This window comes from Siniperca chuatsi, linkage group LG8 (assembly GCF_020085105.1).
Source record: "Siniperca chuatsi isolate FFG_IHB_CAS linkage group LG8, ASM2008510v1, whole genome shotgun sequence".
Lineage (NCBI taxonomy): Eukaryota > Metazoa > Chordata > Actinopteri > Centrarchiformes > Sinipercidae > Siniperca > Siniperca chuatsi.
The window spans coordinates 14,056,058-14,076,834 of NC_058049.1; the positions used below are offsets into that span (position 1 = coordinate 14,056,058).

At 40.3% G+C, this 20,777-nt stretch overlaps 1 protein-coding gene across 2 annotated transcripts in view; it reads left to right on the top strand.

The window, feature by feature from the left end:
• The window catches only part of tsc22d3 (TSC22 domain family, member 3), a 38,862-nt gene that overhangs the window by 11,912 nt on the left and 6,173 nt on the right, over window positions 1-20,777 (top strand). The window contains exon 1 of one of the 2 annotated variants that reach the window (XM_044205242.1): window positions 18,560-19,173. The exons of the other annotated variant lie outside the window; for it this stretch is intronic. Coding sequence (XP_044061177.1) covers window positions 18,974-19,173 — 200 coding nt within the window. The 5' untranslated portion in view covers window positions 18,560-18,973. Of the gene's footprint in view, window positions 1-18,559; window positions 19,174-20,777 lie in introns of those variants that run through there. 2 annotated transcript variants of the gene reach the window in all.

The window sequence follows — 20,777 nt, forward strand, 5'->3', positions numbered from 1 at the left end:
AAGCCTGATCCTTTGTAACATAGGGCTCCATTGTTGTCTAAATACTATTAAACCACAACGCCTGTATATTCACAACCCATTTTTAGCTATATATATATACATTTTTATATTTATACATATTGAAAAATGAATTAATGGATTATTGGTTTTGGTCTTTTCATGGGAACTGCTGAAAACAGTGAACATAGCCAGGCTTATTTTTTTTAAGGATTGATTAGAAAAGACCTTGATAGCAGATTTATTTTTTATAAATCAACCAATCCTGTACTCCTCAATGACAGCTGCAAGGGTCAGGAATGAGTGATTTATCTGTCTGTCTGGAAGACATAAGACACACTCCTTGGCAACACAAACACACACACACACACACAAATATGAGCGCACTTACAGTATACAGTACATAAAGGTGACCCATAGCATTATGCCGTTGTTGACACGTCACCACAGCAGAATCCAGCTAAGCTCTTTTGTCCTGAGTGACAGAGAGTGGAGATACAGTATGTACCAGACGTGGATTAGAAATGTATAAATAACACATCAAGTTTGCTATCTGAGTCCACAACATCAGAGTGTGCTGGAAAAGTCTTTAAGGTGCTTCCGTCTTCTAAACTTATTTGTCACTACCTAATTATGGAAAAAAGTCATTTTAACAAATGTCATTAAATGCATGAAAAACTGACATAACATGTTTGATAGAAGTGCTTTGAACTGCCAGCATCTACTTATTTAACAGTTACTGCATAAAATACGCTAAATATACTTAATAGGTCTTGAAAACCTAATTTGGCAGTAAAAAACAAAATTGGAACAAAACTAATTCAATGAAAGTGAAAATAAAATCAGCATTTTGTGAAACAACAAAGGGTAATTTTCTGATTGCGTAATGCCTATGACTGTTATCATACCACGCAGTTACAAATCATAAATATCCAGCATCCAAGTGTCAAGGAAATACTGTGTTCTTTGTGTTGTGGTCGTGGAGCAAAATTTGTCCAGAATAATGTTGTGGTTTCTGTTGAAAACTTTTTGTACCGAAGCCCAGGAGGCTCAGCTTTGCCATGTAAAAATGACTTTAAGAAATGATGAAATATTCCTGAAACAAGTCCATGAAAAATAAGTTTGAAGTCAAAGTAAATACAAAGATCTCCACCCCACTACCGCACGGCTGAGTGCAGGCACCTGTGAGATGGCCTTGTGAAGTGCAAATTGGGCAATATTTCAACACACATAATTCAAAAGAGGGAGGCAGTACCACCCATCCTTTAAAAATTCTTTCTTCTTTCATGCTTCATGTATGTGCAACTCTATTTGTCCATCCCTCTTTTATTTGCCACATTTCTCCCCTTTCTCCCCATCCTTGTTTTTTCACTCCCTCTCTCTTTCTTCTTCTTCTTTCTTTCTCCATCTCAGTTGTTCTAGTTGGCTGCCGCTTGACTTATATAAGTATGAGGGAAGGGGGGAGGGGGGATTGTTGAAGTGACCATGGCTTGTGCTCACTGCCTTATCTGTTTGGACCATGGCTATGGCGCCTACTTAGATAATAAGGCAGCCTGTCAACACTTGCCATCACACACTCCCACACAGCCCTTTACTTGAGAGTGAGTAATATTATCACAAACAGTCAATATGTTATAATTACACTATTTAAATAGGCATTTAACAGTAATACAGCTTGCATAACACTTGATACTGCTTACACTGTGGTTTTCATCAGACTGCAGCTCGCACACGACAAACCTGGTGTACCACAGCTTCAATCAGGCAACGGAAAATATTTGTATTATCTCTGATATAGTTCATGGTGTAGATGCAGGGAAGCTGAAATAATGGAGTCTTGGACTCTCCATACCACCCAGGCTGAGCGGTACAAGCTGCTGGTTGGAAGGCAGTAAAATTTTCATTCTGTGCTGTTTTCATTAGCGTGGGATTCCCACTCTGACTTCTCTGCATGAGAAGTGAGAATGTGGTAACCCACCCTGCTACGAAGAGCCAAGTTAAAGTTTGGCTGGGGTGAGCCACAGTAGATCTAGAGTGGAAACAAATGCTTTTCACGAGCATACAGTACTGTGTCCTTCTCCAGGTCCCTGGGGAAGAAGTAATTCAGCCACAAGCATGATTGACTTTTTAAAGTCATCCGAAGTGAAAGAGTTTGTGTAAAAAATTCTGGTACAAATTTCACTTTTTTGCAGTGTCTCTTAAAAGGACTGGCATACCCAGACTTCATTTCAGATTCATTCTGATGCTTATTCCATCTGTTTCTCTCCGGACGCCTGTTTCATAATCCCGAGTGCAGTTGTCACACACTGAGTCCGTTTTTTTTCTTACCACAATAGTCTGCTACACAATGCAGCCAGACAGTGCTTTTGTGGAGCGGGCCAGAGCCAGGCCTATCATTAGCCTATCATTATCTTATTCTCCCTGGGCACCCTTCACATGCAGGTTGGGAACATAACGTACCCAGGGGGCACACACACACACACACACACACACACACACACACACACACACACACACACAATTAGAGACACGCATGCACAGGGAAGAGAAAAATTAGGATGCACATCAAAGCTCACCTTTTCTTAGCTCAAAGCACACACAAGTATGTACAGCTTAATCAAAAATCCATGAGTACACACACACAGCCACACACGCACTTACACAAACACTCTTACAATGTCTTTTCCCCCGCAGGGCACAGAGTTAGTATTAGACATACTTGAGCAACGGTGTTGCCACAGCCCTTTACTGAGAAATGCTCCCAGAGTCTCTGGGAAAGAAAACAATTACTTCTCTGAACTTCTTCAGGTCATGAAGACATGCTTTCCAGAACCCAGGAAAGGTTACAGCACCAGGACCAATCACATGATCTATTTTTGAAGTTACTGGACATCTGCAGTTTGGCAACATACTGTGTTTTTTCTTTCCTGACTGTACTTCTGTGTTCTCTAGTAAACCATTTTGAGCTCTTGGGGTGGATGTGTAATTTAAGAGCCAAAGGTTTCCAAAACATGACTCTCCTGTCATGCAGTGGGCAAAATGGTAATGAGTTTGGTATTAAGAAGCATAAAAGAAGTTTTGGTCAGGGAGCATATGTCAAACTCAGTTAACCACCATTATGTTGTTTTGGCTCATTAAACAATTATGTAATGTGGATGTTGTAACGTAAATGTGTAATTGGATTTATAGTGGAGTCTCTGACATCTGCTTCCCATCACACAGTCGTATCCTTAATTAAATCTACAGTACCTGAGTGGCATTTAGTACAATTTAAGCTTTCTGAAGTGTTTACCTCATTTTGAAAGTTGAGAACATGTTGGGCAACCTGCTCACGCCTTTTGTTTCATCAGATGTATTTAAGTATACAATAAACTTCTAAGCTAAATCAAGAAAATATTTTTTTTTTCTGTGAAGGCAGGAGCAGAGCTTGGCAGAAATTGAATGTAATATAACAGCCACTCTGAATTACAGTTTACAATATGCATGCTTTTAAAAGGCCAAATCAAACTCTGACTTTAGTGTAATGAATATGGTTTCCTGTTTGTTACTGTTGCGTCCAAATTTCCAAACTCTCATTGGCTTCAAGTGTTCCTGCACAACTGGAGAGGGGCTATGTGAGAAAGACAGGAAAGAAAGAAATAAAAGAACCAAACAAACCAACAAAGAAAACAAAGGAACAGAAACCTCCGAACATATATATTTTTTGTGTGTGATGACATTGCAGTTTTTCACAGTGAGTCACAGACCAAAAAACAAAGCTGATTATAGTCGCATTCTATTGCATACAAACGTGGCTCTTAAAATCACTTCAACATAAATAAGGGTTAGGCTTGCCAGACTGAAGACCTGTTTGGTCCCACAGGCAGACAGCAGTAGCAGAATGAAAAAGTGGACCTGTTCTGCCAAGCTCTTTTTCTCTCTCTGGATGCCTTTCTGGCAGACAAGAGCCCGCGAGAGAGAAAGGAAAAAAATGAACGTATGTGCCAAGTTTCTGTGAGTCTGTGATTTTTTTTTCTGGCCGTCAGAGAGAGAGAGAGAGAAAGAGAGAGAGGGAGATGGAGAGTGAGGCACTAGCAGACTGAAATGAGCGAAAATAACAAGATGCATCCTGTCTAACGCTTCACTTCTGTCTTTGTGTCACTGTGTTTAAAAGAGGCAGTCGTACCATGGAGCGGCCTGGGACGGTCGTATCTGGTGGGGCATTATGCCTCTCTCCCCTGCCATCTTATTGTGCCATCTTGAGGAGCAATTATCACCAGTGACATTAAATGACCTCTTTCTGCATTCCTTCCAGTATGGTGTCATGGAGAGGAATGAGTCACAGATCATCATTATGTTTGCGTGCTTTGGTGTTTACACAGTCTGGGATTAGGCTAAACAGCGGCCCTCTGAAAACATGTAGATGCTGCTGGAGCCAATGCCAAAAAAGTGTGGGACTCTGGGAGGAATGTTGACGAGTGCTGAAACTCTCTTTCCCTCCCTTTCTTCATCTGTTCCTCCCAACTGTCTCCGGCTCCCTCTCTTGTGCATATACTTGTGCACACACACACACACACACACACACACACACACACACACACACACACACACACACATGCAGATTCCATCCAGGCTGCCATCCACGTCCCTGACACAAGTCTTTCAGGGGCCTGCAACGCACACAAAGACCTATTTATTACTAGCCTGAATACATGGTGTCATATAAGGGGAAGTGGAGCCTGCACCGCTCCGGCAGTAAGAGAGAAAAGAGGGGACTTTATGTAACACTCGAGGTTACAACCTCTCAGTACTTGTGAGCCAACGGTGAGGAAGTTAGTTGGGGTCAGAAGGTTTTTCTTGCATCAGTAAGGACGTCTTTTGCTGTGGAAGAGCTCAAGCTGCGCAGGAAGACAGTTGACCCCCTATACATCTATAGAGTCATAGCTCGGTGTTCAGCACAGGTCACCCTAAACAAGTCAAGAGAATACTTTCTAGCGGCACAGATAAAATGGATTCCAAAGAAAAAAACATGGATGTAATGAATGGGTCATATGTTTTGGAAAAACAAGCCATAAATTAATCGTAGTCATCTGTGAGGTGCACGACTCTTTTCTCTCCTTCTCCTACACATTTCCATCTGTGTTGGCCAACCCTAATGTTTTTACTGATGCATCACCCTCGGGCTTGTTTAGCATAATTTAAGCGTTGCTTTGCTGTAGGCTACTCTCATATGCCAGGTCACGATGTGTGGGAAGTGCACATACAGAATAATACTGTTACAAAACTTTGCTTTTCCTTTAGAATGTTGATGAGTTGTAAGGATTCTTTGGGCCAGAATTTAAAGTTAGAACAACTGTTGTAGCTTATTTAGCATATAGTGGCTTTGAGGTTCATTGTACACATCTGAAATCAATAGCTGAACTGCATGCAAGAAAAACAAGAAAGACATATCTGTCCAAATAAAGTCAATTTACAGCAAATTTAGGGCTGGTATTTAGGGCTTAGTTTTCAATTTCAAAAACAGACTTTCCTAAATACATAAAACAAACAGCAACTAAGACAATGTTATCAAACTACATGCCACATGATTTAGCATTTGGCAAATAAATATTATGTAGTTTAAAAATAATGTTTTTATAAAATAGAATCCAGAAATTTCCAGTATTTTTTACATGATTTGACAAAAAGTTAACAAACCACACTGCCGGCTCACACCTATGTGCATGAGGGTAAATCCAGTTTGCAGTTAACATATGGGTATTGAGGGTCGTCTTGGGTTGGTGAGGTCTATAGGTGAATGTTCTGACACTCCAACAATAATAATAATAATAATCTGTAGGTCTACTGTAATGAATGCTCCTCCTGTTCTCACCAGAGGTTGCATAACAGACACAGTGTGGAAATGTTGGCATAACACTTGCAATCTTTCCATGCTTTTTTCAGGATTTTATCAGTAGAATCATCATTTTGAATTGGAATTAATGTGTTGTTATCTGATCTATTTAGTGGTCTGGTGTATTTCTAGTGCTCTTTTTGTTCATGAGCCCACTTCCTAGCCCTCAGGAGGGAAAGGATGCTATTGTAGCTTATATCAGTGGGAAATTCAGAGAAACACCCTGATAAAAAACAAAGTCTCTTGCTATTATTCTATGAGAGCCAGCAAGGGGTGGATATAAAAGAAAACAACAACTGAAAGACAAGCAGGATACTTCCTCCTATTCATGTTCAAATAAGCTTTCTAGAAGGAGATATCAGATTCAGACGAGGCAGTACTTGTCCCCGTGAGTGTTTTCTGCAATAATATCTAGGCCATTTCATTGAAAATAGCATTCCCTCTCCCGGGGCCTGTCTTTTTGGGAGAGTCTCTCATTTTCCCTCTCATGTTGGAATCTTAACATTTGCATGTTATTGAAACTGATGGAAACAAATGCAATGGTTCAAATTGGATGGTCAACATGCAGCTAGCATTTTCAGTTACTCCAACTATAACTTTTTGGAACCTCCATTTTAAGATTTGTGGTATGAAAAGAGCAACTCCAAAATGCTATTGCAGATAATAGATAATTTTGTAACTGCCATGATTATCATATATTTTTTTCTTTTAAATTGTTCCTGTGAGTGCGGAACCAAACTTATTAGTACTAAAGCCAAGGCCTTAGCATCTTGATTACATCACATGTTCATGTATTTGTTCTGCGGTAACTTTCTTTGTTCAAAACTTTTTCATGTTTAAAACTGGTTTCCACACTGTCCAAGACCATAATGGTAACAACAATACAAAAAACTGTTGCCCTACAGTGATAATCTAAACAGCCCATGGCACCCGCTGTCAAAAACACAATGAGACGTGCAGAGGGACAGATTTAAGACTTAGATTCTGCTTATCATCTTGATCCCATGATAAGAGGCTAACACGTTTTGCAGGTGTCTGCACTGTTACTCAAGCTCTAAGATGTGCCATCTTCTTAACAGGTGGGGGTTTTGATCTGGCCTACCTAACTATTACTTCTCTTTTTCTTGAGTTATAATACAATGGTTAATGATAGTGTCTGAGTATCCTGTATTGTTGCTATCAAATAAACAGTTGTACCTTCAAAATTGGTGTTTAAACTTGACAACAGTGTATCTTGAGGTTTTCTACTGGATTTCACCATATCATTCACAGCACCATTTTCCTAACCCACCAGAGGAACAGGTCAAATAAAATGTTGGGCAAAAAATCAGATAGTGTGTCATTTTACCATTTAGATTTTATGTCTTTGTCCTGTTAAGACTATATTTCTCTTTCTCTTTTGCAAACACACCAGCATTTCCCCCCTCATATCTCAAGGTAACCATGTTTTTTGACAGTTTGTATAAAGAACTGGGAGTACAGCCAAAGCCTCCTATCAGAGGAAACACTGCCTAACAACAGCTGTGAAAGCCCTCTCCTCCCTCTTTTTCCTCCTCTCCTTTTCTCTTCCTCATTTTTGCATTTTCCTGTTTTGGTGTTTGGTAGCGCTCTGCTCAGTCTTTGATACAAAGCAAGGGGCCGTCTTCAAGCTGCAGAGCTCAGACATACAGTATCAGGTGAACTGATGCCATGGCAATCAGGCAATACCATGGATTCTTGTTATTGCGCTAATTTGTGTGTCTGTCTGCTCCATGGTTCTGCATCTTTGTCCTGACTGTTAATTTTCTTTGCATACAGACAGACAGCTTTGATAGCAGTGCTGAGAGACAATAGAAATCAAAACAACAAGAAATGTTATGGGTATTATTCTGTGGTCACACAATTACAGTGTCCTTTTAACCAAATGGAGGAAATATTGCCTCAAAATGTGCTTTGCTGTGTCTTTATGTTAAGGAAATATGTATATTTTCCAGCACTTCCTTGACTTCCATGGGTGTGTCAACAAGTGTTTTAATCTGCCCGAAACATAGGTCATTTATGTGATGTATATTATTTATGATATATGCTCATTCACACACATATGTGTATATGTATACGTGTGTATACGTGGGCTATGTCACACAAAAGTCCATCTTCTGCAGTTTCTTCTAAGAAGTCTAAATAAGACCTACAAGTTACTGCATGGTGTGTGTATGACTGCCTAGTTTGTACCTTGCTTTCAGCACCGAAACAGATAGTAGATGTTCCTAATTTTTTGTTTTATTTCTTGAACAAAAGGTTGAAAGGGCATGACCGGGCCCCATCACTGTGTGTTTACCCTTTATTCGGGAATATAACCAAGACATGGTACACTTGCAGAGTCAACACAAGTGTCTAAGTTCATTGTGTGCAAGGCTGTTGTTGTTTTACCGTTACCCCTCCTACCTTGCATCCATATGCAGTTCACAGTGACATATGCAGGGCGCAGTCAGCAACACCTGTGCCAATAATAAGTAAGCGTGTACCAGACAGCAACTAGGAATATGACGAGACAGGTCAGAGACAGGATAATTACCTCGAGTCAGGGTTAGGCTGTTCTGAAGCATGCCAGTCAGATAGGATTTACTGCTCAGAGACAGTGTGAAAAGACAGGAATTACAATAACTGTTAGAGGAGGAGGCGTGCAGCAAGGAAAGAGAAGACGAGAGGGAGGGAGAGAAACCAAACAAAAGAGCCAGATGACACAGACAGCAGGACAAACGACTGAGCACAAGGTGGCAGACAAGATACAAAAGTTACACTGCCAAATCAACCAATCATAGCAAGATACAGTCGGATATTTACCAAATAATATTTAAAAAATCAAGGGGCACATACTATTAGTATTATGATTTGTTGAGGGGCGTCCATGTTGTAAAGGTTGGCAGCCACCTTGCAGGCGCCACTCTGTGCTCCTTCCTTTGCGGTCGGACTATAATTACAGTCTAACCAAGAAAGAACAGCACAGTCATTAAACTGGCGTGAAGAAGACAATCAATCACATAGGTTGGAAAACAAAAGATATTGACTTGCTGTTTTTGACTGTGTGCGTATACTGTGTGTGTGTGGGTGTGAGTGTGTGTGTGTGTGTGTGCATGTGTGTAGGTCAGAAGTTAACCAATGGGTGTGGGAGCCTGTGAAATACCAGATTTTTGAGTTTCAGTTCTGCAAAATCTGAAATAGTTCCTCAAAATAGCTCAAATAGCTAAACTGACATCAGTTTTACTTACGATTCATAGGTTAATTTACTGTTATAACAAAGAAGGCCAGATGCTTCAAATAATAAAAAAATCACTTATCTTTATGAGAATCTAAAGAGATGACAAGAAATCTTACTTTGAACCAATACACTGAAAGGCCACAAGTATATGTATATGGATCACAAGTGATCCCAGAAATGTGGCAATTTAAATGTAATTGGTGACATACTTTAAATATATTGTTACAGCACAGTTGGATGGACTGAATGATAAATAGATGTTTTGACTGCAGGCAGAAAATACATTGAGACGAATCTCTAGTTGTCTCTGAGAAACATGCTGGCACATATCTGCTCTTGTGTGCAATAATTCTACAAGCTGAGCCTGGTATATTTCTCCCATTTCATGATGCGCTGCAGCACGCTCTTGTGCTATTGCAGGATTGAAGCCAAAGACAACCCTGGATCAGTACGCTACTCTGGAGTGCAGTGCTTGAGTGTTTGACCTCCCTGACCTCTCCCAGTCTCTTCCTCTTTCTAATGTCTTCTCTGGGTAATTTTAATTGCTTTCCAGGGAACACATGTGAATGCTTTGTGCTGTACAGTACATAAGCAGGCCTTTATAACAAACTTATACTCTCACCTTCACCTTGCTGTGCCGGCACAAAGCCAAGGTGCTACCATGCTGATGGGAAACTTGTCCCTCAATGCCTGAACTCTGTGATTTGGGTATGAAGATAAAATGATAGCTTACTGGCTCCCAAACACTGCGTACGTAGGCAAATCTGTCCACATCCAAAACAATAAAGGGCACCTACGCACTTCTTCTTGATGCTAGGCCAGATCTGATTAGAGATTTTACGTCAGCTTCAGCTTTCATTGCAGAAGATCTCAAGCATAGCCATCATCTTCTTCTTGTGCTTTTATCATGCACTTTCGAAAGAGGTGTTGTTTTGATTGATGCCAGAAGAAGACATTTTCAGAATTAAGTTTGCCATTTTTCCGGATCTCAGCTAGCAGTGTTAATCCTTAAAGCTCCAAGAACATTTCTTTCAAAAATGTATTTAATCCAGTGTAAAAAGAGCTCAGTCCTACAAAAGGTGTCAAGTTGGTTAAAGATCTCTCTGTTTCAGAGTCTCAAGAATGTGAGCGTTCGCCTGCCAAACACTGTAAATCTACACGTCCAGACAGAGACAAAAACAGAGTGTGTAGTTCTTGTGCGTGCTTGCTTGAATGCATTTGTGTGTGTGTGCTTTGTCTGAGTACGTCAGTGACCTCAAATTTGTGTGCATATGCCAAGTGTCAGTTTCTGTGTATGTGTGTCTACGTGTCACGTTTGTCCTTTTTGCATGCATACATGGGTATGAATCTCTCAATGTTGTTAGTGTCCATGCTTGAATGAACACATTTACTTGCATGGGAGTGTGACTGTGTGGTATGTGTGTGAAAAACAGATATGAGAGTGTTCTGTGGTTTCATAAGTGAACTTTAGACCCCGCTGGTACACCCTGGAGGCAGGCCAATTTAGCCTACATTGTTTACCCGAGCCTTTATACAATGACTGGGATGGCAGATCGTGTTTACTCACTCTTCTGTCCAGCTTCAAGGCCAGGAAAATGACATCTCAAAAAGACAGTTTGTCTTGTGTACGCTGACCGACTCCAAGTTCAAGAGTCACTCCAAGTGGACGTATTTCCTGTTTGTTTCTTGGAGGAGAGCTTGAACCTTTGCTGTCAGCCAATCATCTGCTGTAAAATCCTCAAACTTAATGTTTTATTTGTGGAACTCAAACTGAGGTGAAATAAATGCTGGATTTAAGCCTAAACGCAATCCAACACAGTTTTAAAGCAGCAAATAAAATGTTTCCTATGAAAATTGTCCCAAACACACAACAATTTTGCAATCATTCAAAACCATTTTGTTTTTCCAAAGTGCAAAGTAGTGACACCATTAGTGTGATTTTTTTAGCAACTGCAACACAACTTTCTCACTTAATTCAAATTACAAGACAGCACGCTCAGTGAGCTGAGAAGTGTTTTCAAGAAGAATCCCATTAGAAAAAGACAAGCTCTCCTCATTTTGTCACAGTAACACTTACTGCTCAAATTAAGTAAGACATCACCTCACAATGCATTTGTCAGATTTTCTGACTTCAACAATGTCACCAAATATCATGAAGTTAAGCTCCCGTCCGTTCCCTTCTCCTCAACCCTGCTGCACTTCTACAAATGGGCTGTGACCAAAAGGAAATAAAAACCCTCAAATGACCAATGAGTGAAGCTTACAAGACTTGCGTCTTTGTCTGAGGGGCAGGCTTTTTGGCTTTTTGAAGGCAGGATAGGCTGGGGTTCCTGTAAACTCCCAAACAGCCTCTCAGTTCAGCAATGCACTTGGCTGGATATCGCTGTGTTCTCGGTGTATTTGGATCACATTGCAGCTTTTGATGCTGATCCTTCCCCTGGCTGAGTCACATCCTGAAATAGTACTCATGTGTTGCACTATGAATCCTGCTGAACTGATATCAGTCATAAGCAAAAAACAAGAGTTGAATATTTGAGGTCTGGAGAATTTGAATTGCCTTCTGAATGTAGGGAGAACTTGAATCATGCTCAGGATAAGACATAACCATTAATTCATGTCTATTACGAGTGGTAGTGGCACTCTACACAATTCAGTAGCACAGCAGAGAGGAGGCAAGTGAACAATTCTTCTGTGACAGCCATGTAGTCATCACAGCTGAATCAGACTTATATAAACTGTACGTGCAGTGACACATATACTGTTACATATCACTTGTAGGGAGCCCTATAGTTTGTTGTATAACTGCATGCCATCAATTACAGATAAATTATTTTCAGACACGCATAAAGTACATAGAGCCAGGGCAGATGTGGGAATAAACCATAAAAAATGGTAAATGCACCAGGGGTGAGGAACGGGCAGCCATGAGGTGTTAAAACATGGCTGAACATAAAGTATAGATAAATACACTGATATCCACACTAGCATTTCAGAATTGCATTACAGAATATTATAAAAGGAAAGTTAATCCTGGCAGCTGTGGGGAAAAAAGATAATCTACTTTTATTACTTGGATTCATAAATTAATAAGTAAATGCACATACATGCATACAGACATCTCCATACAATGTTATTACATTAACCAGTGATTACTGCTTCTTAAGAAACATAATATGATAATACTTTTGAACATAAGTCATTTTATATTTTATAAACATAAATAACGTATAAGGAGATGGTAAAAACATAATTATCGTAATTATAATATGTACACCTGGTGATGGGATGTTATGTTATTACATTTTCAGTCATTTAATACTCTAAATACTTAGACAGATTAGGACCTTAGCAGGAATGTAACAAAACAGATAAAGCATCCTCAAGGCTACAGTTACTTCTATTATGTTTTATTTTTAAAGTGCATGTAATTAACACTGGTAAGTCCTCATTAACTTTACAGAAATTAGCAGTGAGAATGATGATGTAATATGTGTGTTTATAGCCCAAACATATTTGTTTTACAGTTTTCACACGGGTGGCCGACATCTGGATATACATTTCAGTTTTTCTCCTTCAGGAGATGTGGCTGCCTAAATAGCACTTTCTCATTAATGTTTCTTGAAACTGTCTTCTATTAAACTGCAACATGTTTCTTTTTAAGACTCGGTAGAACAGGGCCCGCACATCTGGTCCTGTCCTCTTCTGTCTAGGCCTGTCCTCTGTCGGTAGGGGATCCTCACCACGCAGACAGGCTGAGGAAACATTGTGTACACCATGTTCTCTCAGTCTTCAGCAGTCCTTTGCATGTGATCTGAGCTGTACATCTGTGGGACTGCACAGACATATTGCCCCCTGTGGTTTTTCAGACTCCAAAGTTGAATGGTTTTAATTCGTGATGCTATTTGGAAGGGAGAGTTATATGAGGTGCTGAATATGTGTGAGCCCCCGTTGCACCACTTCACAGCTGCGCCTTGAGTTATATCAGGTTCCCCTTTGAGAGAAAGTAAAAGTGGCCTGTGAATGGTTTTAATACAGCTGTATAGCTTGGCTAAATTTATGTGTAGATTTACATATGAACACAGCGTAGCTTGATGTCCAACTGCACAGATGTCTGTAGCAATCAATCCAAGTTTTCAATAGTGTTGCCCCAAGTTAAAACACAAACAGGGGGTAATATCCCTGAAGTGAACATTAAAGATCTGGAGACTACATTCAGTACCAAGTAGAAGTGGTCCATGTCCTGTTTCTATGCAAATTCCTATTCCTGCTTTGAACACTTAACACAGACTAGTGTTAAGTAGCCTATATGTGCACCTATAGATGTATATGCTACATTTCCCAATTTAACATCATGTAAGTGTTACCCTTTAAAAGAATTGCTGTTTTTGAGGGCATTGTATGGTTTCACATCTCCAGTATCTGTATACGTTTCAGCCTGCATTTATAAATGAAGTTGCTACACGAATACCCAAACATCACTGTTAAGATTTACGGCTCTCTTGCTTGAGTCAGAGTATGCTGTGTGGAAAGCTGATTGAATTATGATCTGAGTCATTCCTGTGGTCTTGTTGAAGGAGAACAGGATGATTTGTTTGGCTTATAGAGATCAGTGGATGGCAGGCTGATGAAACTTCCTCAGGCTAATAGGAGTACCTTAGTGGAAACACAGCCCTGGTCACTGCTATCTGTCACTTGGAGGCCATAGACATACGTAGCTTTAAAAAATATGAGGATTTTGCAAGTGAAGGAGTGAAATGTTTGAAGTTTTCTTTTAGAACTACTTCAAATAAATGATTTTTTTGTATTTGATTGCATTTCTCCAGTATGAATCATCTTAAGACTTGGATAGTATTGTGAAGCCTTGGAGATGTCAGGCACCCCAGGGCAGAAAGGGACCGAGAGATGCCGCAAAATGAAAATGTGTAACACAAAAAGTTTTAGGAAATGTATGATAAGATAAATGACAAAACAATAGTTATTGCATGGATGTAAGGATGTATGTCTGTTTTTTTAATGTCTTGTCACATTAAGGAATATTTAATGTTGTGCTGTTCATGCACTTTCCTTCAGCAATGACCGCCAGTAACTCTCAAATTATCCATGGGAAATTAATCATTGCTCCATCGTCATCTTGCAGGTGACAGAGGGTTAGCTTTAATGCTCAGCGGAGGAGCCTGCTGGAGTCTGTGGGAACGATTCAGTGTTTGGATGACACTGACAGCGAGTGTTAGCAGGGTGCCTATCATCCAGTTAAATCCAGATCGTGCTGACAAGGCCAGACGTGTATGAGCATGCACGTATGCAAGCGTGCGGCCAACCGCACGCATCGACATACACACTGGCAAACAAAAACACACGCAAGCACACAAACACACACCAGGGGATGCCTCATCGAGGGCCCAGATCCCTCCAGTGTTGTCCCAGTTGCTGGTGACTTGGGTCACACAGCTGCAAGCTCAGCCAGACATGGCTGGAAAAAGATGAGAAAAGTGGGGAGAGGGAGAGAGGGAGAAATTGAGAAGGAGGAATGGATTGAAAGAAGAAGGTGGTAATGTTAGAGTGAGGGATACTTTAGAGAAAAAGAAGAAAGGTTAAAAAAGAAAGAGGGAATAAAGGTATTATATGTGGACAAGGGGCAGGTGAGAAATGAGAGGTTAATCATCCCATTTCTTTCATCTGCTTAACTTGAAATAAAGACTGCATTAGGAGATTTTATTAGTTTCTTTCGAGGACGAATTATTCAGTGAAATTACTTATTTGTCAAGAAGATATTATTGCTTCTTGTCATCCCTCACACTGTTGCATTCCACTGAAATACATTCTCAAAGTCAGTTTTTTTCATACATCTTATGATATTCTCTGTCATTTGCTCTCTTGAAAAACTCACGCAGACTGTTCACTGTTTTGTGCTGTAAAGCAGTTAAATGGCATGCCTATAAAGATGCTCAGCCATCATTTGGCAAATTTATTTACTTAAGTACAGAGGCTGACAACCTTCTCAGTGGCAGCCTTTTTGCTTATGATAAACATACAGTGCCAAAACATTTTTTGTAATGACATATTGATGTTAAAATTCCACACGTAGCACATTGTATCCCAACAGATGACACAGTTTGCAATAAAAATAAAACCTGCCAACTTACAGCAGATAGCGTGGTATAGCTCTTTGCTTTGCCTCGGAACGATTCTATTTGTATCAATCAGCTTCACAGCACATACAGCAGATTTCCATTTCTCAGCATCACAACAGTCTTGTGATGGATTTCGGTGCAGTACGTACCCATTAGACCGATGTCAGCATTCCGTGACTGAAGGCAACTCAGATTAGACATAGATACACAACAACTATGACAGCTGAGGTATACAGTATACTAAAGTAACATAGGCAGATGAATATAGACAGATGGTGCTGAACTCTGTAACCTTTTGTTCCGGGACATGATCCAGCCAACAGTATATTTATCCCAGATGCCATGCAAAATGCCAGCCAACAAGTCTTTTGATTATCACTACTCATGCTTTGTGTGAAGTAAACACAGCATGTTTTATAAGCAAAAGCTTTACACTACTTTTTTTATTTCAGAAATATACACTCATAGAAAATTTAGATTAGAAATTCAAATAGATTTTTAGTGGTGTGTAAACTAGGTGACCCGTAATGAGTCAAAGGGCTTTGACATAGCTAATGACAAAGTTCACTGCTATTTAACACTGCATGGCAAACTGAGTCCACAACCTTTAACCTTTTGTAAAGCATCCACAGTGCCATTAGTGTGATCACTTAACTGTATCCAAACCCTGAGAGTCTAATCCCTTATCTTTCATAGCAGACGATTTTGCGTGTGTGTTTTCATGTGTATACATGTTTGCACTAAAACACAGATGGGAATCCTATGGGCTATGGGCTAGAACATACTGTTATTTCTTTTTAGGTGGTGGGGTTGGGGGATAAATGTGACATGACAAGGGTTTGCCATACTGCGATATTCCCCTAACACACGCTCTGGGTCTCAGCTCCATTTCAGTATTTTCACAGTAAATTTAGCCAGTACATTCTCCACCATTATAACACAAAGTAAATCTTTACATTATGGCCTGAAGCTGTCTGACTTCAGCTGAATCACAGCCTGGTGCCACATGCTGCAAAGTCCCCAAGCTTGTTAACTGCAATATACTACACACAGCACCATTTGCTACGCTACTGCTTGTAAACTGACATTAGTGTCAGTGAAGGCTACTGTAAATGGACAGCTTATCATTTTGTATGAACTGAAATTAAGTGCAGTAATTTCTGGTAAGCAAAGCATTAAGGTGGGCCTTTGTGTTGTCTCAAGAAATCAAATCAAGGCAAGTGAGGAGCAGTTCCTGCCTTGTCTTCTTGGTGGTTATGCACAAAGTTAAGCATGTCACCCAGACAGATGTTACGTAGCAAAGGAGATTCTCTGTCAAGGGACTAATCAGTTAAATACAGTTCCTCACAGATGTTGAAAAGTACAGATTGTGACCACAAACACACACCTGCTTGTGGTGTCTTCTGATTTTGTAACAGCTACCTTTAGGGATGTACAGAGGAAGGAATGGTTCTGTGTTTCCTACCATGCAAATTATAATTAAAACCTTTCTGTAGCTAAGTACAGCTTATTAAAAAGTTGTTCCTTTGGAGCCTGTAACCAACATTTAGCCGAACTGCCTAACACAGCAGCTCAGACTCATAGTAATGCTAAGTTTATGACATAATATTGTAACTTTTAAAGAGATAAACTAATATATAATCAGGCTTAGAACCCATGACATCACTCCTATCATGAAATGGCATCACAGAAAAAGTCGCATTTATTTATCTCTTTACCCCTCATTCATTTGCTCCCTTTCTTCAGACATTCAGGGGAATACATTGCTCTGTTACTAAACACCCTATAATAACATGATAGACTGCTTTGACAATCACTCTTGCTGTTCTCCTGGATGTGTGTGTGTGTGCCTTCCCATGCTTGTACAGACAGTATTGGTCATGTGTGTGAGAAGATAATTGTCTGAGGACATGTAATTACATGGAGCCGCTTGTGTGGTAGAAAAACAGAAAACAAGAAGCTCCCTATGGTTTGCAGTAGACTGTAAAGAAACGTAGACATACAGTATCTATGATGTCACCCATTGGTTTCATCTGAGGGAAGGTTTCAGCTCACTGCCATCTTGCTAAAAGAAGAATAAATAATTCACATGTTGAAAAAATGGCTTGATGTCTTTTCATGCTTTGAGCAATGGAAAATCTCATGAAATTGGAGACAAGGGAAAAAAGAAAGAAAAGAAAAACCTCCACCTGAGTTTGAATGACTAAGCTGAATACAAAAGGATTAAATGTTCTCGATTTTAAATGAATTGCTCCTGACATGATGGGTGTAAATATGCCCAACACAAGCCATCCATTCCCTCTGCTGATGCTGTGAAAGCCCATTCAGAGTAGACTCACATTTCTGAAAGATACGGAATGAAGCTTTCTGTTTGATTGTGCAGGACAGTATTGCTTGAAGCTCCCTGCAGTTATTGCTTGACATTTAGTTAATTATACTTTTGTCTTCTGAATTTCTACCTCAATGGCACAAAAGATTACAATATGAAATTCTATCTAGTGATAAATGCCAATATGCAAATGTTACAAACTAAAGGATACATCTTTAAAAGGCAACATGCAGAAACTGGTTTTACGTGACTGTCTGTCAGGTAACACCGCACTCGTCCATGCATCACACTCTGTATACAATATCAAATGTCAAAACCCTCCACTTAAAAATGGATTAAATGGAGATAGAGGTGTGAGACAGAACTGTCAAACTAGAAATCAGTTTGCAATTAATCATAGCGAGAGGTTTACTTTTGGTGTTACACCTTTACCAGCAGCAATAGCTCTCCAAACATTAATACTTCAATAACAATACCCATGATGACAAAGGAGGCTTACTGAAACTGACAAACACCACACACGTAATCTCAAATGTTACATAAAATACCGCTGAACTAATTCATCTGCCTCAGCTTCATTTTACATGCAAATTATAAGACATTGTGTAACAATTTCTCTGTGGGGAAGAGCTCCAAAACCATTGTAGAAAAGGTTTCAGTCGTAGTCATCTGGACACTGTTTTTGATGAAAACATCTTGATTCTGAAAACAGTGTCCAGATGACTATGACTGAAACCTTTTCTACGATAGAACACTCCTGGACGAATGAGGGACTACACCGTCTCCAAAACCATTCCATATTGAGTGACCATATAAGTGAGGAAACACTATGATTTTTGCTCTTGTTTGGCTGTATTTAGTGTCTTGGAAAGTCTGGTGCCAGATAAGGTAATTATATGGAGAACAAGTTTTGTTTCACATCATGGAACAATGGCCTAAGTATGTGTTTTATTACACATATTACCACTGACTGAATGAGGTATGGAGATAGGCATGATGATTGTTCCCTTCAGGTACACTTAGAGAAAGCTCTTTTGCTTTGTCTGCCTGAAACAGACACTCACACAGCAGTGTAGAGATGAAACAGAATCAGAAATCAGAATCAGAAATACTTTATTGATCCCCGAGGGGAAACTCTTTTGTTACAATTGGCGCCATTTCAGGAAACTGTCATTTTCATTGTGACTCTCGGCCGTTGTGTTCCACTGGATTGGAGACACATCATACAAGTGCCAGTCTGAGCATGGCACTCACAGTTATGGCTGCGTATCCAGAGGTATCGCCAGCGCTCAATTGTCTCTTTGTGCTTTGAGAACACAGTTGTTGAGAACAAACAACGGCAGAACAGTGAGCAAACAGTCAAAGGGCCCCTGCCTCTTAAACAGCCCCTTCATTTGAAAGCCAAGATGGGACAGTCTCAGACGCGTCCCACTGGAGTTGCCCCTGTTGGGGCTATGCCACCCTCTCCCAGGACGGTGTGCGCCCTCCGTCTGGCCGAACCGCCCCACAGATTCTGCTGTCATTACCAGCACTTCAGCTATCCTGAGAGAGCTATGAGCTACTCGCCCCCTTACTCACCGAGTCTGTTCAAGAGGCCGGATCGGCGGTAAGTGGGGGTCAGCAGAGGATAGTCAGAGAGTTTTTATCTACTGTGTGAGAGGGTGTCTGGCATGACAGTGATATGTGTCAGTGACAGATGTGCACATCAAAGACATTTCAGGAGAAGATGGATGATAACGGCAGTGTGTCAGTGTGTAAATGATGAAGGGCGTGGATGCACTATTTGTCATGAAATGGCTTGGATTACACTTCATATGTTCATATTAATAGAAGTAGCATTGGAAACTGTTACAATTTTCATAATGTTCAGTCTTATTGATAACAAAATAGAGAACAAAACAAGAACAAGAAATGTAGCCGCAAACTATTCTCTATATCAGCTGTGTTTATAGAGGTGTTATGCCCTAGTAATACATCTTCATCTTTTCTCTGACATAAACCTTGATAGTGATCAGTCATGTTTTGAATTTCCACTAATGGTGAATTTGCTAAACAATTGCTGTTGTGCTCGCAGCGTTGAAAGCAGGCAGACAGTGATATCTTTACCAGCCCTTTGATAACAATGTCAGTCCTGTCATCATCTTCTGCATGCACTGCGTGTTTGATACAACCTATCACATAAAGTAATATTACATGAAGTCCAAAGGCAGAAATTGACAGCCTGTTAAATTTATTGAAAAACCTCATGAGCAAGTCCAAGGCCATGTGCCTGGTTTCTATTCTTGGGCTCAGGAGACTTATTGGTGATGTGATAATAATGACTCTGCTTCTGGGTGTCCTAGTGTATGCAGAGTATTCAGTATTCATTGGTTGTAACCAGTCCTGTTGCCCACACTGACAGCTTCCTCTGAGACAGCCTCTGGCTGCAGCCTATGGCAGGGCTGTGTGTTCTCAGGCCACACTCTCAAACACCCCATGCATTCCTAATTGTGAGAGTGCAGGTGGGACATACACAGTAAAAAGAAGAGAAAAGTCATCCTTTTGACCAAGAAGTGATCTCAAACCGATAGAAATGTTTTCTCTCTGTGGATTTGGTCACCAGTGTTTCTCAATGGGCTATATCGTGTACATTTTGAATTTGGTGTGTCAAACCCCCAGAATGCTGCTCATAACAAAAGCTGAAGGAGGTTGGCGGGATGTCTCAGCCTCATTCTTCTTCAGCCACTGGTGCAGATGAATCACAGCATTATATAACGCGTTTGGCTCTTGCACAGGGGACATCTGATGGAAACCGTGGCCCATCGCCTAGCTTTAGAGTGACTCACTGGATTTGGCACGCGCCAAACATGGTCAGGCAGTTCCACAGAAATTTGAGGGACTTTATTTCTTGAAAAGGCAGCATAGGTCAATGTCTGTGGCACTTAAACTGTTTAGAAACATGCAGATACAAATTAAACTAGAATTGCTTTTGTTGTGTGTAAATGTCTTTCACTTGTTAAAATTTGTGTTTGAGCAGTTGTCAAACTGTGAATAAAACAGGCAAAGCAGGAAGGTTAAGAGCATCCTCGTTTACACTGTCATCATCTTACTGCATGTGGCTCATTTTTACTTGAACAGTACAGGAAGGCTCCCCACTGTCTGTAGTTTCTGTGCATCTCGGCTGAGCCACAGGCAGTCGGTGTGACTCCCCCCTCCTGAATGGGACTATCA